Source organism: Corvus cornix, chromosome 26 (assembly GCF_000738735.6).
Source record: "Corvus cornix cornix isolate S_Up_H32 chromosome 26, ASM73873v5, whole genome shotgun sequence".
Classification (NCBI taxonomy): Eukaryota; Metazoa; Chordata; class Aves; order Passeriformes; family Corvidae; genus Corvus; species Corvus cornix.
This window is the reverse complement of record NC_046354.1, coordinates 3,899,612-3,920,595: the sequence shown is the minus strand read 5'-3', so window position 1 is coordinate 3,920,595 and position 20,984 is coordinate 3,899,612. Positions and strand designations below refer to the sequence as shown.

Genomic DNA, 20,984 nt, shown 5'->3' with positions numbered 1-20,984 from the left:
TCCCTTCCCATCTGCATGTTGGAAAATCAGGGATCTTGTCTGCGAGTGTTTCCATCCAGCGGACTCCCTGACAGCAATCGCGCTGGCAGTCGATGGGGAGAGATGCAATAAGTCCCTCTGCCATATATTGTCTTTAATTATATTTGTACCTTGCAAAATGGCATCCTGGAGGGTCGGGGAGGTGATTTTTTTGGAGTGATTGTCTATTAACTGTACATTTTCCCTGCCTAGGAAAGTTCTCCTGCGGGGAGCCTCGCGTGTGGCGGCACCGCAGCTGCTGGCTGAGGGTGTCTCTCTGTTTAGTTCAGTTTGTTGTGCTGTAGCAGGTTCATGTTTGACAACATCACAGCAAACTGTGCAGCGAAGCCTGAAGGCAGCATGCCAGGAGCTCCCTTCACACCAGCCCTCTCCAAACTATCCTTAAGGCACACCGCCCTGGACCATTTGGAATAATAATTGCCCAGGAATTCTAGCCCCTGGTGTTGTAATACTCTGATTTTCTGGGCGTTTGTAGCTGCTGCAAAGAAATGAATACAGTTGTGTGGCACAGCGTGAGGTGACACCTCCTCAGTTTCTCTCTCCAGACGCAGCGCTTCATCTCCTGCATGATGGTGAGCGTTTACTCAGAGTTTGATCCCAGCTCTGAATCTGGGCTCTGGTCAAAATGCTCATGTTGAAAGAATCATGAGCTGCAGGGTATGGAGTGGTAGGAGCCACTGGAAAAGGGCATCTCAGAATCCATTTAATCGATGTGTGGGATCAGGCACAGCCTGCACACACCACTGCTGCACAGCAGCACATTGGAGGGGTTAAAGAGCCCTGTCTTTGTTCCAAGCTAATGGAAGCAGCAGCAGCAGCAGCAGCAGCTGATGGCAGGAGCAGAGCCTTGGGGAGGAAGTTCCCTCCTCACTCAGGGCAGCTTGAACAAAGAAATGCTCTGTTCCAAACCTCTGCATTTGGGTGCAGGGTGCCTGTACCAGCCGTGGGCTCCAGGCAGGTGAGTCCCTCCCGGCTGCTCCATCTGAATCCAGCTCTGGATCTGCCAGTGCTGCTCTGCCTGCTGTGTGCTGCTGTTTTCAGCGTGACAAGTTGAGAGGGACAGAGAAAGAGGGACTGGTGTGGGTTTGTGTGGCTGTTTTGGGTCTAGGTGGCTCCAGCTGGCAGCTCGAGGGCACCAGGCTGGGAATCACCAGGCCTGTGCAGCACCTGGAGCCAGGGCAGTTCTGGAAGAATTGTGCATCTCCAGGTTTGGGTTTCCCATGGGGCAGGTCCAGGCAATAAACTCACCCAGAATGTCTCATGGCTCAAGGAGCCTCTTGTGCTGGAGGGGCTCCGTGTCCTGGGCAGGGGGCACTCAGAAAAGCCTCTGGGAAGCTTTTCAGGGCTGCCTTGTCCCATGCTTGGGGTCTTCCTGACTGAGCTTTTTGGGGTCCCCAAACTGTGTCCTCTTGTGGAGCCTGCAGCCCAGGACGGGAGGCTTCCAGCACTGGGATGGGGAGAGACCCCAGCTCTACTCCCTGTCAAGCTTTACCTTGAGATCTTTTCTAGGCAGCCTGATTTTAGTGGTTTTTTGACCCAAAATGGAGTCTGAGAGGGAGACACAGGGAAGCCTTTCCCCACAATTGAATCCCAGTGTAGGAAGTGAGGGGCAGCGAGGTGGCAGCTCCAGGGTAGAGAGTCTGGGCACAGAGGCACTGCTGAGCCCAGCCTTGCTGGTGTCTCACAGTAGACACGGCTTTGATCAAGATTTTGAAAGGAAATTTTAAGTTCCAGGGTTTTTGGTTGCTCAAGGGAGGCAGAGAGATGGTGAAAAGCTTTTACTTGTTCCGTTTGCTTTGCATCCTGAAACGCAGTTGGATTTCTGCATCCCAGAAGTGTCTGGATTTCTGTGGTTTCCTCTCTGCCTGCCTCTGCTCAGCCCCAGGTCTGGATAAGGGGCTTCCCTCGTGTTGAACAGCCTCAGCCAGGCTCCCCTGGCACACAGGGCTCAGCTCAGGTGCTGTCTGTGCAGGGCCATATCCCGGGGGCATGAGGATGCTCAGCAGGGATTTAACCCCAGCCCCGGTCGCTGTGTGTGTTCAGCACCACTGAGTTGTTTACAGATGTTGCTACAGCATATTGTGATAAAATGTCATGGGATTAGCACACAGCCCTGTGCCATAATTGCATTCACTGTGGCTTATAATAGTTCATTAGCTTGTCATCAGTTAGGCAGAAAGCAATGACAACTCTTCCTATCACATTTATAATGCTCTAGAGAGCAGCTGATTAAGTCACAAAGTGACATAAAGCACCGGGGAATGTTTCCTTCGGCTTGAAAAAGTTTTTTTTTCTCTTTTTTTGTCACTTTTGATAACAGAAATGCTGTGTTTCTGACAGCACAAAGCTCCCCTTTGGGTTGCACATGCCAGCAGAAGTTTCAGTGACAAATCTGCCTTGGATGCAGCCTGGAGGGAGAGCCCAAATCGGTCAATAATGGCTGAATACCAACATTTTTTGTCTTCAGGAGCCTGTGATGGGGCTCCTCCAGCCCAGCCACTTTACTGGGGATTAGTTCTTGTCCCTGATGTCTCTCGGCACCGTGTGAAGCCCACAGTCACCAGTGGGGTTTGTGGGGCTTGGTGGGAGAGGGGAGTTTTGTCTCCAGGTCCATCTGGGGAGATGGAGCTGAGGATGGGCTGAGGGCTGTCCGTGGCCAGAGTCAAGGTCCGAGCGGGCATCTGGGACATTGGACACTGGGATTTGGTGTTGCAGCCCCGCAGAGATCCAGGCACTGTGGGGTTTCATTGCTGTGTTCTGGCTGCTGTGCTGGAGGTTCCTCCTGCCCGGAGAGCCATGCAGGGCTCGTCAGTTATTCAGGATCTTTTGTGTTCTTTTGGGGTAATTAACTCTTTCTCCATTCTATTTCAGTGAGAAAAGCCCAAGCTCCAGGCCACCAAACTCTCATCTTACCTCACATCCCTTTCTTTGGTGTATTGTGCACTTCCATTTGGTTGGACTCGATGATCTTAGAGGCATTTTCCAACCTTAATGATTCTGTGATTTGTAGGTGTTGATTTTTTTCCTTTTTTTGGTTATGTATACACACAGGGACATGAGTGCCTCAAGGTTGACTCTACACTTGAGCATCACCTTTGTGTGTCCCTCTGAATTACTCTGTTCAGATTTCCCTCTGGTTTTTTAAACTCCCCTGGGGGCTGGAGCAGCTCCCACTCCAATGTCTGAGAGCACTTGCTATCTGTTCCCTGGGTGAAAGAAGGACCAAACCATGAACTGAAGAACACCAGGTGGCAAAGGGTTTGACAGTGTCTCTTCTCTGTGTAATGCACTTGTTTAATCAGCTCTGTCAGACCATGAGCTGTGGCAGTCCCCACGCAGGGACTGGGCACGGGGTGCAGAGAGGACGGGGACAGCATCGCCCACACCTCTGTGCTGCCTCCTCTGGGCCAAGACACAGCAGGAGCTTCAGCTGCAGCCTGGATATGTAGGCAGGAATAAAAACAACTCTCTCTGCTCCTTGCAGGTAGGGCACGATGCAGGTGACAGCTCGGGGGTGTCCCAAGGGCTCATCCTCTCACAGCCGTGAGGTGCTGCAGGCTCCAGCATGACATGGGAAAGCCTTGAGGCTGTGGCTGGGGATGTTATATTCATGGGGATTAATAGAACTTTATTACATGTGCAGATTCATGGTTTAAGTATTTTCTCCTTAATTATAACTTGGAGTTTATAAAATTGGGGAATTTGCAGGTATTGGCGCTAACGAGCTGAGAGCTGCTTTGCAGGACAGCAAATTCTCAGAGAAATCTCTGCTCTCTGTGACCACTGACAGCACCCAAGGGAGCAGCTGGAGCTGTGCCAGGGGAGTTTAGGTTGGATACTGGGAAATGTTCTTCCCCCAGAGGGTGCTGGGCACTGCCCAGGCTCCCCAGGGAATGGGCACGGCCCCGAGGCTGCCAGAGCTCCAGGAGTGTTTGGACAGCCCTGCCAGGGATGCCCAGGGTGGGATTGTTGTGGTGTCTGTGCAGGGCCAGGAGCTGGACTGGATGATCCTTTTTGGGTCCCTCCAATTCAGGATATTCCATGATTGTAAATTATGCAACAGCTAAAGGAACAAAACTTTGGATGAAGTTGTCCATGTCTCGTGTTGCAGTGCATTTCCCAGCTATAGAACCACACCCCCACAAGAAATACAGCAAATGGTGAGCACTGGTGGTGCTCAGTGAAGCGAGTTTCGCCTGGATGTGAGGGATGAGGTTGCTGTTTGCTCCTGGGCCATAGATCAGCCACTGAAACACTGGGTCCCTGCGAGGTCTCCCTATGAAGGGTTGTCTCCATCCTTAACGTGCAATAATGAGATGGTTTGAGTTTTATAGTCTTATATAATTACTCTCAAAATAGCTTCTGATTCATCCTCCCCTTTGAAGCTTATAGTTTGCATTCTGATAAGCTCTTGCATGGCAGGAACCCTGTGGTAGCAGCAAATTAATTTTTAAGAAGTTTTTTGCTGTCTGACTGAAACTTTGGCACCGGCAGTTGGAGCATTCCTGTCCTGACCTTCCCAGGATCCTTCTCCTGGCTGCGTGTGTGCAAGAGACAAGGAGGCTCTGTCAGGGTTCCTGGGGAGCCTGTGCTGGCAGGAGGAAGCCGGTGGGAGCTGATAGCGCAGGACTCAGAGTCCGAGGACTGGGGAAGCACAGGAACAGGATAAATCTCATTTTAGCTTCCAGAGAGACTCTGTGGCTGGATGGGGCTTGGAGCAACCTGGGATAGTGGAAGCTGTCCCTGCCCATGGCAGGAGGTGGAAGGAGATGAGCTTTAAAGTCCTTTCCAACCCAAACCATTCCATGATTCCACGATTCTCTGGATGTCTCCTCTCAGAACATCCTCCTCCTGAGCATTCCCACCCTTCTGCTTTGAGAGGGCCGTTTGCCACTGAGCTCTGTGCAATGAGCTGAGTGTGAAAGTGCTCAGCAAACTGTGAGAACTTGTTTTCAATCCACATTCCCTGTGCTGTCCTCTGTGGAATTACTTGTGGTTGATATGGAAAAACAGAACAAGGCTTGGGACGTCCAGAGCAGCTGGGGCTGGCTGCCTTCACCTAGAGAAACCTGTCCTGTGGTGCTGGGAGTGTGCACGAAGTGGGGGGGGTCTTTCAGGGTCTCCATGGGTATTTCACACCATTTTGCAGCCCTGGCCAGCTGAGAGGAGCAATCAGTGTTTTTTTACTTTCATTACCAAGAGAAAAACAACCTGGTTTGTGAGCAGGGACAGGACTCAGGGAAGGGCTGGAGCTGGGCCAGGGCAGGGTCAGGTTGGATATCAGGGAAAGGTTCTTTCCCCGAGGGTGCTGGGCACTGCCCAGGCTCCCCAGGGAATGGGCACTGCCCCAGGGCTGCCACAGCTCCAGGAGTGTTTGGACAGCGCTGCCAGGGATGCCCAGGGTGGGATTGTTGGGGTGTCTGTGCAGGGCCAGGGGTTGGACTGGCTGATGCCTATGAGTCCCTTCCAGCTCAGGATATTCTATAATTCTGTGATTCTGCTTCTTTCTGGATGGGTCATGGTGCCAAGTACTTCTGTGACTTCATCTCCCTCTCCCCCAAACTCTCGGGTTCAGCGCTGCCCTGGGCTGGGCGATGGCCCCTGTCCCCTGAGGGAGCCTGACCAGCAGCCCAGCTCCGGCTGCTCTGAGCAGGGTGTCCATGGGTGACACCTGCTCCTGGTGCTGGGATCACTCCCTGGACAGGAGAAGCTGTGAGGGTCTAAAAAACCAAGTGTGTGACCCCCGGACCTGCGGGTGATCGATGGGGTCAGATGTGCTGCTGCGGGAGGGCTCTGCAGCCCTTATCACCTCCCGCAGCATGAGATAACGTCTGAGGGGCAGCGGGAGCTCTGCCCCACCCTGAATTGTGTCCTGAGCTGGCCCTTTAACATCTGCTGAGAGGCTGATGAAATATTTCCCCCTCGCCAGGACCCACCTCTGTGCTGTGTTCGAGCAGCAGCTCCTGCGCTGCCAGGCTGCCTGGGAGAAGTGAATTGACGGCAGCCAGACTTTGAAGTGACAGCTCCTAATGACTCGTCTAGCTCAGGAATATTTCAGGGCATATTCCTGTAGCTCCTGCCTGCCTGGAGAGCACCATCAGCAAATCAAGAACTTGATGAAGTTTCAAATGACAGCCAAATGGCAGCGAGGGGGCCTGAAATGTGACAATAAAGCCATCAGCAGGGGACTGGCACACTGGACACAAGCCCAGCAAAGAGGGGCAATCAGAGAGTGGCGTGCAGTGCTTCACTGTCACTGCCATGCCCTGTGCAGCCCCCAAGTGCCCACACACTGTGAGCTCTGGAAACACAGAGCCTGCTGCTGCAGGAACTGGGGCTGTGTGGGGTGACAGGGACAGTCTGATCTTTATCATTTGCTCTGCTACCATTCCCAAGGCTGTGGCAGGCTTGGGGAGGGATAAGGAGCTGGCTGAGGTCTGCACGATGCTGCACTCACTGCAGCTCACCTCTCACCCAGAGCAGCATCCCTGGATTTATAAGCCAGCCAGCTTCCTTTCCAGAATCCCTGTGGCAAAGGGCTCTGTTTGCTGCTGCCCTCCGTGGTGGCCCTCAGGTTTTGCTCCGTGCTGTGTCCCCGAAGGGAACATTCCCTCTTGTCTCTGTGGTGCTGCTGGATGCTGATGTGGGGTTCTAATATTTGATTTCTGTTCCATCCAGTCCCTGTTCCTTCCTCCAAAGCCGAGCAGCTTTGCTAAATAAATATCTCCGTAGCTGGGGTTTAATGGAACCCTCCTCCTCCTCCTCTGCAGCTGCTGCCCTGTGCTCCCCCCTGCCCTCCGAAATCCACCACAGCTCCCCGTGCCCAATTTCCAGCCCTCAGCTAATCAGGCTCACATTGCCGATGCTTCTCAATAGAGAGAAAATGAGATCAGCAGTTGGTGGGTGCCTCACGTGGTCTGTTGTAGCCCCAGAGCTGCCTGCTCTCCTCCGGCAACCCCTCTTGTAGTAATCCATCACTTGAGTGTGTGCTCCCTGCAAAGCCCTACAGAAACAGAGCAATATATTCTCACAAACACTCCTGCAAGAGAAAAATGTAGCTGAAAATGGACAGAGAAGCCTGGAAGTATCTGCTGGGGTGGTGTGAGCTTGGTGTGTGCCACTGGGGAACCAGTCACACAGCCAGTGTGAGTGAGGTGATCACCATCACCTCCCGCTCTGGGCTCTGCCACCTCCTGGAGCTGCCCTTCCAGGAGCTTGTGCTGTGGGAGGATGTTCCATGCTCCAAGCTGTAGCTCAGAGTAGCCAGGAGTGGCTTTTACAGCTGAAGGGATCCCAGCAGGGAGCAAAGCAGCCTGAGCTCTCCCTGATGCCCAGATTTTCCATGAACCACCAAAGAACTTAGGAGGAAGAACCACTCACAGGGAGGATGATGCTGGGCTCTTGGCAGGGTCAGGCTGGTGGCTGTGTCTGGGTCTGTGCCTGAGCATGGAGCTGTGGGACCAAGCAAGCTGTGGTGGCAGAAGGTGGGGTCAGAGTGTCCCCACTGCCTTGGTCAGGGGCTCCAGGGCCTGAGGAGATGTCTGTGCCCTCACAGGTGACAAGAGAGGAACGGGACAGCCAGGTCCTGGGGGCTGGTGGCATCACCCTTGTCCCACACTGCACCTCACTGGGTATTTCCAGCCTCTTGAACTTCCACTTGTGCCAGTCCAACTTTGTTTAAAAGCAACAGGTAGCTGGAATGACTAATGGCTGCTGGAGTGCTGAGAGAGCCATCAAACATGTTTTGTTTTCTCTGTGGGGAGTGGGTGGAAGGAAAGCTAAATTACATCTTTGGGATATTAAATACAACTCTTCACATTAAACTCGGAGTTATCCATGAATCTCTTTAATGACAGTGCAAGCCACTTCACAGCAGTAAAAGTCGATGTTGCCACAATTAGACCACTATTGTCTTGCAGTTAATAGACTGCTCTAATCATGACTTTGTCATATTATTAATCGTTTTCTGGTTGGACTTTGCTAATTATCCCCTTTGGTAACTCAGTTTGGGCATTAGGAAGTCAGCAGGGACATCAAGCTGAAAGGCAGTTCAACCGTATCTCTTCCTTAGCTCCCATCCAGGATGAAACGAAAAGGGGGGGCTGTGCTGAGGAGCTGCTCTACGAGTTCATGGATACCGTGGTGGGAAGGGCTGGACCAGCCAAGGAGTGTTTGCCCCTTCCTCAGTTTAGCTTTACAGTTTTAAACTGCCCCACTCTTTCTTTGTCCTGCCCTGGGCTGTTTGTCTTTTATTAAAGGCAGTAGGAAGTAGTGACTCTGGAGTTGTTGCAGTTTTGAGCTTTTTGGTGAGGTTTAATAGCAACGGGTTTGGGTGTTAAAAAACAGTAAAAACACAAACCAAGAAGTCAAGTCAAAGGAGAAATGGGATGGGTTTGGAGAGAATCCAGTCTCGTTTGTGCTCTTGGAGTCCCCATTGCTGTTGGCTTCAGGTCCTTTCTGTGGTGTTTTGGTAACAAGGGGGTTATAAAATAAGTATATAATAAATATATAAGCTCGGTGGCTTACCCTTAACATATCAGCTCAAGCAGGTAGATCATAGAATCACAGAATCACAGAATGTTGAGGGGTTGGAATGGACCCAAATCCCTGCCATGGGAAGGGACACCTCCCACTAGACCAGGTTGCTCAAGGTCTTGGCCTGGCTTTGAGCACTTCCAGGGGTGGATCCTGTCAGTGGCCATGTCCATATTTTCCCTGATCCTTGTTCTCCCCTCCTTCCTCGTTACTCAGGCGGGAGCTCTGTCACTGCTGCCCTGCAGCCAAAAACATTTTCCAGCCGAGGGTTCCTCTGGGAAGCAGCGCTCACTCCCGGGGGGAGCCAGGCTGGAAAACAGCCATGTTAATTTGTGTTTGCAACCTCCTTCTTTTAAGCTTTATCTTTTCAATTACAAGTTGTAATAAGACCGATTTTCCAGTTTCTCCCGTGTGTCCTGTGGGAGCCGGGCGAGGATGAGGGAGCAGCACTGAGTTTGGCAGGACCGGGGTGAGGAATGGCTGGAGCTGCTCTGCACTTGTACCACACCACTCTCCTGATAATGAAGTGACAAATAACTGTTCATGTTTTAGAGGGGAATAGAATAGAAACACAGCTCCTGTCGTGTTTTGCCTCGGGTGGGACATTTCTCTGTGAGCAGTCGGGATCTGAGCTGTTCCTGCATTAGACAGAGCCTTTCCTCACTGCTGGATGCTGGCACACCCCTCCTTTCCCTCTTTTCCCCTCACCTTGGATCCAAACCTTGCAAAAGGGGGATAATATCAACCAAGGAACTCATTCTTCCCCTGGGCTGAGGTGTCCTTTTGGGGGAACTGGCCTTACCTCCACCCATGCCAGGAATACCAAAGCAGCCTCTGCCCCGGGGCATTTTCTGTTAGATGAGGAATTATCTTGTTTTTACAGTTTCTTGTAAGTTAAAGGACATTTAAAGCACAGCATTTTCAATACCAGGTATTTTTAAGAAAGTAAATGGTATTTTCAAATTCCTAAGAGAAAGCTCATTAAATCAATGAAGGTCAACTCTGTCCAATTGATATTTAAGTTTAATAAGTCATGAAGAAGTCTTGGAGAATTCAATGTCATCTTCAAACAACCCAATATTCTAAGCAGGCAGATGCTTAAAAACTGTCTGTAAAATCCTGATCCCTTCCACTAGTGCTTTGTGTCAGCTGTCAGAGGAAGGAGTAGGAGGTCATGCATAAAAGTATCTGTGAGTCCTGTCAGATTATGAATGCCAGCCCTGCAAGGAATGGCAGGAGCCAGGATCTTTCTCAAGCTGGCAACAGGTTTTCTGAAAGGATAATAGATTATTTCTGATGGTTTCCATTAATGAGCCTGGTGTGCTGGCAGAGCCATGCAGCCTATAAAACTCCTTGGAATGGGTGGAAATATATTTTAAAAAGTCTTCTTTGTCATGCAGCAATTCCCAGCGGTGAGAGATTCTGCATTGCAATGATTTCCTTTGTACCAACACAGAGGTATTTGCAAAAAAAGTCCAGGTTCTTGAGTTTTCTTATGAATGTTTGACACTGAGTTTCCTGGGCACAATTCCAAGATTTAACTCAAAGTATAGGGAAGTGGAACCTCTGTGCTCTCAGCTTTGGTGAGAATACATTTAGGCAAATCTCTAAGGAAGCTCTGCTGCTGACTGGTACAACCTTATTTATTATTGAATAAGATGGGACCTGTTTATTCACCCCAGCAGCAATCTGTGTTTCCACCTCGGAGCTACAACAGAAGATAAATGACCTGCACAGGAGGCTGGGAAGGGAAAGAGAAGTTGCAAAAACCTCCGGGTGATGTTTATCCTTCCCATCTGCACCTTCCAGCCCTTCCCTTCGAGTCAAAAAACCCTTGGGCAGCCAGGGAGCTTTACCTGGAGCTCCTGCTGGATTTGCTGGGCTCAGTGATTTTGTGGGAAAGCAGTGCCTTTCCTCCAGGATGTGAGGAACAGCAGATGGCTTCCCAGGCTTCTTCGGGTGTGGATGTCACATTTTGTGTCTGATGCTGCCTGGAGATTTCACTTACAGGAGCTGGTGTGAGAATCCCAAATTTGCACTGGCTGCTGCATTCCCAGAGAGACCCAAGAGAAAGTTGATGGTACAAATGTGCTCCTGAACACTTTGCTGTCATGGTTCACCAATGGTGGGTGGGGGGTTTGTTGTTTTGTTGTGGTTGTGGAGGTTTTTTTCAGTAATTTTGAAATTCAGCTCTTTATTCAAGATAAAAACTTAGTCTTTCCTCATACTTCACAGATTTTTCTCAGCCTTAACATCAAGGCAAGGTTAGATGGGGGTCTGACCAACCTGGGATAGTGGAAGCTGTCCCTGCCCATGGCAGGAGGTGGGATGAGATGATTTTCAAGGTTCCATCCAACCCAAACCATCTTGTGATTCTATAATTAAATGTCTTATTACAGCTTTATAAAACTATAGGGAACAGAAGGTGTTTTATGGCTCCTGTTTAAGGTAAAGCACATCAGGAATCACTTTCAGAGCAGCTGGGATGGAGCACAGAGGGGAGTTCCCAGCTCAGAAATGCACTGGGCACCCACCCTGTTCCTTGGGGCTCAGGCAGGGAATTCAGTGTGGTCACACAGAACATTTATGGTCCAAGAATAGACATAGATAGGGTGGGTAAGAGGTTATGCTTGTTCCATATGAACTTTTGGGGTGTTTGGTGGTTTTTTGCTTGTCTGTCCTGTCCTGCACTTGGGTAATTTAAGGAGTGTGGCTTTACTGGGTACTACAAATAACAAAGCAATCAAGGAATTGTCCATGAGCTCAAAGCAACCTGTGATGGAATTGTCCATAGTCCTGACACTGCAGACTTACCTCCAGAACAAAACCTGGCTCCACAATCAGGGACTGGTATTCCTTGGGATCCTGAGCTCTCGGAGTTTTGGTCTGGATGGCAATCTGGGAATTAATACACTGTAGGAAAGGAAGCAAAAATAGCCAATGTTTTCTCTTTGTGCAGTGCTGTGAATCATTTCACAGCCTAGATGAAGTATGTATATATATATATATATATATATATATATGTATATTTATACACACAGACATGTATATATATCTCTTCCATTTTCCTGATTCATCAGCCACACGTACGGAAGCTCTTTCCTCTCCAGAAAAAAAGACTGAAATACACAACACATGAGGTAAAAGTGTCTCAGAGCATCAGAGCACACACGCAGCTCAAGTGCTGTTCAGACTGAGGAAGACTGTGTAGTACTTTCTGTACAAACTCCTGCTATGTTTGGTTTCTCTGCATCAGCAGCTTGTGATTATTTTTTCCTTGGTGCTGCTATTTACTTTTTATTCCCTATGGGCACATCTGGACAAGATGTGGGCGCTGATAGTACAACAACAATCCACTTCCAGGATCTTGGTAGATGGATTTTTTCATTACTGTGCCTGAGCAGCTGTGACATGAAGCAGAAAGGCACTTTCTGTGGTACAGCACCCGAGCTTGTTTCTGTCATGGAATTGTACAGATCTTCTTGATTTCAGACTCAGCAGTTTGCTGATGCCGCAGAACAAACCAAGGATGGTATTTTATAGCCAGTTTAAGCACCAGGGTGTAAAGCATCACAGCTCTGCCCATATGGAGATACCCATTTCTCCCCAGATGTGTCCCGAGCCTGTCAGGGGCTGCTCATTTGGGCTTGGCTCTGGCTTGAAGAACCTGCTAAGAATTCTCCATTAGTTGTGATTTAAGTCAGTTTGGACCATTTCTCCCTTTCGCTTATGATTTTCTCACCATCTGTCTTTTCTTTTCTTCTTTCCCATCCCTCCCTGTCGCTGTCCTTCTCTCCCTCAGAGCTCTCCGTCAGCCTCCTTGCAGTGATAGTTATTGTGTGTGGCCTGGCCCTGGTGGCAGTGTTTGTGTTTCTCTTTTGGAAGCTGTGCTGGGTTCCCTGGAGGAACAAGGCCCTTTCCTCCCACCTGGCCGTGCTGCGGAGCGAGGCAGGAGACAAGGACAGCATGGCAGACAAGCTCAAGGACACGGGGGCCATCAGCTTTCTGGAGGCAGCTGTGAAGATCAGCCACACCTCCCCAGACATCCCTGCAGAGGTCCAGATGTCCATGAAGGATCACATCATGCGGCGCACGCGGATCCAGAGGCAAACCACGGAGCCGGCGTCTTCCACCAGGTGAGGGCTGGGATGGGATGCTCAGCCTGGAGGAGCCTGAGGTTGGAGCTCATTGGGGGCTGCAGCTCCTCCCAAGGGGCAGCTCCGAGCTCTGCTCTCTGTGACAGTGACAGAACCTGAAGGAGCAGCTGGAGCTGGGCCAAAGGGAAGGTTTAGGTTGGATACTGGGAAAGGTTCTTCCCCCAGAGGGTGCCGGGCACTGCCCAGGCTCCCCAGGGAATGGGCACGGCCCCGAGGCTGCCAGAGCTCCAGGAGCATTTGGACAGCGCTGCCAGGGATGCCCAGGGTGGGATTGTTGTGGTGTCTGTGCCGGGCCAGGAGCTGGACTGGATGGTCCTTGTGGGTCCCCTTCAGCTCAGGATACTCCATGATTCCATGATTCTGCTGGGTGGGGATGCTCAGGAATGGCAGGAATGGGGTGCTCAGCAGGGGCAAAGCTCTGTGAGCAGCTGGAGATGTGGGAAGATTGTTGGATGGAGTCTGAGGCTCAGATACCATAGGGGAGACTAAGGAGAGCACCTACACACCAGATTACTGTCCAAAGCTTGGCCATCAACCAATGAATGTGTTAAGACTGGTTTACCATGGCCCTTTTAAAAAATTCGGGATTCAGGTCCTACTACTGCGACTTGACCTCATTGTGTCAAGTCACTCACATGCTTTGGCCACTTTAATTTTGTTCTAACATGAGAGGCAGGCTGAAGTATCAATGATGTACCCTGTCAGACAGAATTAGACCTTTTGGCTCTCTCTTGCTGTTGTGGCTCCTGGCAGAAACAATTAGATCAGCACAATTGATGGATCGCTCACTGCACAAGCCCAGAACCAGCTGCGCTCGGTGCTTGTGCTCAGATGGGGACAGAGACATCAGCATCCTCCTCAGGAAGTCAGGGAAAGGCTGTGTGAACCTTGGGACACCTTCTCAGCATGGATACAGGGGAGAAATTTAGATTAGATGTTAGAAAGGGGTTCTTTACTCGGAGTGGAGTGAGGCCCTGGCACAGGGTGCCCAGAGCAGCTGTGGCTGCCCCATCCCAGGAAGTGTCCAAGGCCAGGCTGGAGCAACCTGGGATAGTGGAAGGTGTCCCTGCCCATGGCAGGGGGTGGAATGAGGTGAGCTTTAAGGTTCCTTTCCAACACAAACCATTCTGTGATCCTGTGAAATGCAGCATCTCTCCTTGACACAGAAGGCGGTGAAACGGGGACAGGGAAGAGGGATCACAGGGTCCTGGCTGTGCCCCAGAACTTCTGTTTGCCTCACTGGCCGTGTCTGGGATGTGCACAGGAGTGTGACAGGGAAATCAGGCACTGCTCAGAAAATTGGCTGCACTTTTGCAGGATTAGTGAGGCACCGATGGCAGCCCCCTGTTTGAAGGAGCTGAGTTAAACCAGCACGGTGCCACCTGCATTTGTGAGCCACACTCTTTTATTTATCCTTGCTGCTTTTGGACAGCTGATTCCCTCTCTGCATGCACACGCTCCTTCTGCTTTTATTACACCTTTCCAACAGAGGAGGAAAAAACCCTCAGCCTGTCTGAATTAGGACAAACAAAGTGTGACTTGGCTGTACGTGGGCAGGTTTCAAACCCACTTTCTCCTTGGCAGGTTCCTCTGATTCACAGCCCAGCCTAACCCCATCCAAAATACCTCTGAGGAACCTGCCAAAGTCTCCAAGCACCATGTATCACTGAAAGCTAATATTCTGGCTGTAGAGTTCTTAGTTTGGTTAAATAACTCTATAAAGTGCTCTTGTAAACACCAGATAATCTGGAATAATGCCCTGAGTCCACAGAAAGCTTTTATGCTTTGTTCAGATAAAGCTCTGCTTACACACAGCTTGTGCTGGAGGAGAGCTCAAGGCAAGAGACGCTTCCCGACGAGGCTGTGCCTCCCTCCCTGTCAACAATTATCTATCAGTTTCTGATGAGTCTCTTGGAAAAGTCTGGAAGCAGCAATACCCAGCAAAGCCAGGCTGGACAGGGCTGGAAGCAAGCTGACCTAGGGGAAGGTGTCCCTGCCTGTGGCAGGGGATGCAGTGAGATGAGCTTTAAAACCCTCTGAACCCAAACCATGCTGTGGTTCTACGAGTAAAGCCTCACCTTCTGAACTGGTCGTGGTTGTCTCACCAAAAGAAAAAGATAAAAAAAAAAAGGGATTTTTTTGCCTGAGAGCACTTAGTGCCAGTATCTTGGAAGTGTAAGGACTGAGGGTGGGGAAAGTCTGTGGTGCTGTCTGTGATTTGGGTAAGGAGTTGTTGGGGCCCATCTGTTCAGCTGTGGGCTGTGACTCGTGCCACAGGTGAGAAAGTGCAGCTTGTGGCAAATACTCTGGAATTTAAGAAATTTGCTGGATTGATTCCTTGAAGGTTTTTGGAGGTGTTCCCCTCTGTTCACATCCATAACATACATGGTTTCTGTGCAGAGGTCAGGAGCACCTATTGAACTCGTTCTGTGCTCTCTTGCTTTCTGAGTCCAGGGGAGAAAAAGGAGAGCAATGTGCTTGGAAACCCACAGAGCTGTTTGTGTCTTCCTCCTGCAGGCACATCTCCTTCAAGAGGCACCTCCCCCGGCAGATGCACGTGTCCAGCATGGACTACGGCCTGGAGCCACCGGCCGTGGCCGAGCAGCCGACCAGCATCGGCCGCATCAAGCCCGAGCTCTACAAACAAAAGACTGTGGACACCGAGGACCCCAAGAAGGAGGCAGAGAAAACCTGTGGGAAAATCAACTTCACTCTCAAGTACGACTACGAGAACGAGACGCTGACTGTCCGAATTCTCAGGGCTTTTGACTTGCCAGCCAAAGACTTCTGCGGCAGCTCGGATCCCTACGTGAAGATCTACCTCCTGCCCGACCGCAAGCGCAAGTTTCAGACGCGAGTCCACAGGAAGACCCTGAACCCCACCTTCGATGAGTCCTTCCACTTCCCCGTGCCCCACGAGGAGCTGGCGAGCAGGAAGCTCCACCTGAGCGTCTTTGACTTTGACAGGTTCTCCAGGCACGACATGATAGGAGAGGTTATCTTGGAGAACCTGTTCGAGGACTCAGACCTCTCCCGGGAGACTTCCATCTGGAGGGACATTCAGTACGCCACGACGGTGAGTATCTGCTGGGTGGTGTGGGGATTCTCCCCAGGGGTAAATCCTTCCTGACTCCCTTGCCTCCTGTTAGCCTCAGGGACCTGCAGCCATGGCACAGTTCTCTGCCACGTGCACATGATCCCAGTAAGAAAGAGCTCTGCGGGGCCAGTACCAGTCCGTTGGTGCTGAGAGGTGTTGGACGTGCTGCTGGCAACCCTTCCAGAGTTGGATTTGGGTCTTTTAGTAGTTCTTTTGAATTCCCCCTGGAAGGAAAGCCAAGCCTCAGAGAGGAAAAGTCCCAGCCCCTTCCATGTTCCACAGGGCTGGCAGGAGAAGCCAAGTGCTCACATTGATCGCTGAGTGCAGAGCAATGACATTAACCTCTCCATAATAGCTGTCTGCTCCTCCTCTGCCCTCCCAGGAGGATCTGGCTGGTCCTCAGGGCGAATGAACAACTGAACTGCTCTGCAGCTGGACACCAAATCAGCCATCACCATTGTCATTTCACATTGTTATTTCTGAAACTGAAAGATGAGACATCCCCACCCCTGTGGCTGGAAGCGTGGGCCCTGTCACATCTTTCCCAGTGACTGGCAGAATGCCACAACTTGCAAAAATCTGTCCTGCAGCTTCCCTCGTAGCTCATCTCATACCTTTGCTCTCCTGCTTTCTGTGCTGAGGAGGGAACTGTCAAACATAAATATATATTGTGGCCAGCAGTGCCAGAAGACATTTGCTTTGTAACTCTCAGCTTTTCTCTCAGCACCATGTTCCCCACCAGCTATACCCCTTGGTGACTTCCATCAGTGCTTGCTCTGCTGCAGGGTGTTCAGAACTTTCAGAAAGCTCTGTGAAGTCCAGCAGGTGTGCACAGCCCCGTGTCCTGTGCTGCTGTGCCCAAGGGGACGCAGTCCCAGGGCACTCAGGGGACACAGTGGGCACGCAGCATGTCACCCTAGGAGATGGCTGTGGGGCTGGAGCTGTCCTAGGAGGGCACGGAGAGCTTTGGCCCTGCCAGCCTGAGGACACAGGGATGGATCTGGTGCCTGCCAGGCACCCTGGGGCAGCGCTGGAGCGTGCTGGGAGCTGCTCTGTGCTGCCTTTTGAGCACCTTGCTTGGAAGTGCTGTGGGAAGGAGGCACAGGATCAACCATGAGGAAAGCAATAGTTTTAGTTAGCAGGGTGCTCACAGCTCTTGGCTTCCAACCTGCAAACAGCCACAGATGTTATGATTGATGGATGGTAATGAAAGCAGAAATGCTGGCAGTGAGGCAAGCAGGCACCAGGCACATGAATTCACCCAGAGAGGGGCTGCTGGAAGGGGAGCAAAGTGCACCAGGTGTGCTGATGCCTCCAGGAGGAATCTGCCTGTTGGTTCTGCAAGCAATAGAGGATGTTTTCCTGGCTAAATAATCTCATTTAATGGGGGAAAACCCCACAAAAGCAGGTGGAGATGTGCCAGCAGAAGGGTTATTGAGGGAAAAGCCTCCAGAGAAGGTGTGAGGGGAGCAGAGCCAACCCCATGCCCAAGATGTGCTGTGCAGCAGCCTGGCAGAGCTGCCACACATCCAGCACCACGTTTGTTTCCATCCCCTCGTCCTCTCTGTGCCATTCTTAAGGAATGTGTTGCTCCTGGAACATCTCAGCCAGCTGTAGCACACCCAAGGACATTTCTGTTTAATCAAAATTGGGAAGGGTAAATACAGTTTGCATAAAACCCCAAGAAAGCTCTGGGTGCCTTATAATGCATGAGATCAATGGTGTGGGTAAGAGGGTAGGGACACACTCAAGCACTGATCTGGTCAAATAGCCAGCACTCAGCTACTTAATTAATGACTGTACAGCTTGTGAATCAGGGAAACATTTTTGGTTTCAAGTTTATTGATTCAGAGCTTCCATTATTTCCTAAAAGGTACTGATAGGAATTTTGGAAATGTCCCAATGTCTATAATCTGCAAGAAAATAATGCACCCACAGGACATGCTTTGCTCTCCTGTATTTATGGTTGCAAAGAAAAATCTCTTGACCTGATACAGTGAGGTCAAAGAACAATTTATGTTCATTTTATACCCTGAACGGGTCCTCTCAGTGCAAGGAGAGGAGTAGAAGATGAGATGGTGTCCAGAGGGTGCTGTCACCATCTCACACGGGGCTGCTCTCTTCTGACATCTTGTCCAAGGGCTCCTGACCTCGTTCCTCCCAAACTAACTAAGAACAAAGAATGCATGAAAGAATGGACCCAATCAAGATTTTATATAATATTCATTAGTATTCTGCACGTCTAAGTGGAATAAAGATTTAATCTTTGCCTTACCTGAGAATGAGCAGGAAATAATTTGGCAAAAACCTCATCCATCAACAAGATCTATTCCCCTAACACTTAGCAAAGCTTTAAGTGCATTTACTTGTCTTTCTAGTTCCATCACTCTACTCCTAACAGCTACAATTTCTTTTCAGCAGATCATTATATCACATTGAAAGGAATCAAACACACTGTTTCCAAAAATAAATGGGTTGTTTGCTCTACAGATGTGGGATCTGTATGTAGAAAATAAGATATTTTTTTTAAAATCCATTTTTAGAAGGTGTTTGGAAATCTTTTCTGCTGACTTCAGATAATGATGCTTTCTAGTTTAAATAAGACATTTGGTTTGTTTATTTTTCCCTGAATTCCCAATGGCAAGGCAATGATGGAAAGGGCTTTTAGGAGGTGTAGTCGATGAAGCTGCAGGTACAAGAAGTGCTAAGAGCCATGGATAAAAGTTATTTGATGGGGCACTAAAAGATTAAATTGCATTGGCTTCTGTGTAATCCAAAAGTACCAAACATTTCTGAGTGCCATCTGCTGGTTAATTCCCCATTTATACTCACACACACACAGCCTCACACTGTGCCAGCTCCTTGAAGGCGTCTCAGAGGGCTTGGTGGTCCAAACGTAAACATGTCACAAACTAAAAGCTCAGTGGGCCCTTCATGGTTGTCTTCTGGTTTAAAGCTTTGACACCTCAGATGGTAACTGCCCAAAAACTCACGCTCAGCTTCAGAGAAAACCAGTGTGTTACTCAAAGATGTTTTCATTTTATGCAGAAATGTTGGGCACCATCACAGTCATAAACCTCTATCACTGAATTCATCCCTGCCCATGGCAGGGGGTTGGAACTTGATTATATTTGAGGTCTTTTCCAACCCAAACCAGTCTGTGGTGTTGTGCACTGATGGCACTGGCTGTAGTAGGAAGTTTCCGAGGAGTTTGTTGCAGTGCACAACCGGAGAATACGGCACCACTGAGGGTCAGGAGCTCATCTTTCTGTCACCTCACTGTGTTTGTCACATTCCTGGAGGAACCAGGCACTAGAGACATGTACTGTACATTCAAACAAAACTTGATACTAGTTTGATTTCCTTACTGCATTGATTTGGTGTGAGATATCCCATCTCCTCTGTGTGAGCAGGGGAGCAGGAGTGCATCAGCTGTGCATTAGCTGTGCATTGCTGGGAGGCTGCAATGGGAAGCACAAAATCTGCTGAGGCAGAGGGAGTTTGTCCTTAACTTAGATGTGAAGCTGTAACACATTTTTCCTGTTCTCTGCATTCATTTTTTAGCCAGACAGTATTGGGGTGCACTGGAATCACCACCATGAAGTGTCCTTCACTCCAAATGGCAGAGCAGAGGAAGTGCTGTGGTGGAGGAGGAGGAGGCACCTGGCTGGTTCTGCACGTTTCCAATAAAATGTGTTCTCTGTTTTATTGAAGGAAAGCGTGGACCTGGGCGAGATCATGTTTTCCCTTTGTTATTTGCCAACTGCAGGTCGCCTCACCTTAACAGTCATTAAATGCAGGAATCTCAAAGCTATGGACATCACTGGTTACTCAGGTGGGTGTTTGGTGGCTGAGGGGGACCCCATTGCATCCACATTTCCTCCTCTTCCCTCACAGTATCCTCAGTGGATGGTGGGTGAACCATCCCAGGAACACCTGAAAAAGCTTTGTCTGCATTTTAAGTGCAAACAAAATGTTTAAAGTAGAATTATCTGTCTGTTGTTTCCCATCCCACTGGAGGGTTTGGAGGGCCAGAGCTCTGATCCATCTCTTGGGTTGGACACTTAGATCTGTTGCAACCCTTTATAGCTAGAATCAACTGTCTCACCCCGAGATCAGGAAAGGATCATGGGCCACCTGGATAAATCCCACTGGAATGTGCATTCCCCTGTCCAGTGGCCAGTAGTCAAACCTAAGGATCACAGCCACCTGAAGACTGTTTGCATTCACAGTTTCAAAGAGCTGACATTCAGCGTGCACAAATTCTGGTTTTCATCATAAAAACCAGTGTCTTTTCCAGACACCAACTTAGGAGTATTTGAATTTCATTGTACAAAAGGCAGTGACAACAGAGACCTTTGCAGAAAATGTTTCTGCTCAGTTGGAGCCATACAAAATATCTGAGAATTGAGAATTCAGGTGAAGCCAGCTCATCCTTTCTGCAATAATAATATTGCAGTGCTGGTTCTCTGGTGCCTGAACCTCAGGTCACCACCCACACCAGTATGAGAAATGGTGGCTTTTACTGCTCTACAAACAAACTTTTTTCTCAAAGTGCATTTGAGGAGTGCCTCTGGCTCATTGGAACTCACAGCCCATCCTCTGATAAAGCTGTTTCTGCGTTGCAAAGGAAACAAAATATACCTCCCTCAACAAAAGGTCTTTTCCTATCTCTTCCTCCCTAGATCCATATGTCAAAGTGTCTTTGCTCTGTGACGGGCGAAGGCTGAAAAAGAAGAAAACCACCATAAAGAAAAACACACTTAATCCCACCTACAATGAAGCAATAATCTTTGACATTCCCCCCGAGAACATGGATCAAGTCAGCCTCCTTATCTCCGTCATGGATTATGATCGGTAGGTGGGAGGCTCTGGAGAGCTGGAGGGGAGAGCATCCCATTGGGTGCAGATTTTCCTTCTCAAATGCAATTTTCCGCAGTGTTTTCCACAGCCTCGATGGCAGAGCTCAGTGGTATCAACCTGTCTCTGGTGATTTATTGCTACAGTGACATTGATATTTATGGTTATGGAAAAGTAGCGAGTTTGGTAAAGCTGGTCCCTGCTTTATGGCATTTCCTTGAGCAAGTGCCATGCTCCCCTTGGTTATTTACTTATCCTGAATCCCATGTTAGAAAGCAAATAATGTGTGAGCGGCC

The 20,984-nt window shown here is 49.7% G+C and overlaps 1 protein-coding gene across 1 annotated transcript in view; it reads left to right on the top strand.

The window, feature by feature from the left end:
• Positions 1 to 20,984, top strand: part of SYT6 (synaptotagmin 6) — a 34,881-nt gene that overhangs the window by 6,588 nt on the left and 7,309 nt on the right. The window contains exons 2-5 of the mRNA XM_010404429.3: positions 12,377 to 12,710; positions 15,249 to 15,807; positions 19,543 to 19,663; positions 20,514 to 20,685. Coding sequence (XP_010402731.1) covers positions 12,377 to 12,710; positions 15,249 to 15,807; positions 19,543 to 19,663; positions 20,514 to 20,685 — 1,186 coding nt within the window. The remainder of the gene's footprint in view (positions 1 to 12,376; positions 12,711 to 15,248; positions 15,808 to 19,542; positions 19,664 to 20,513; positions 20,686 to 20,984) is intronic.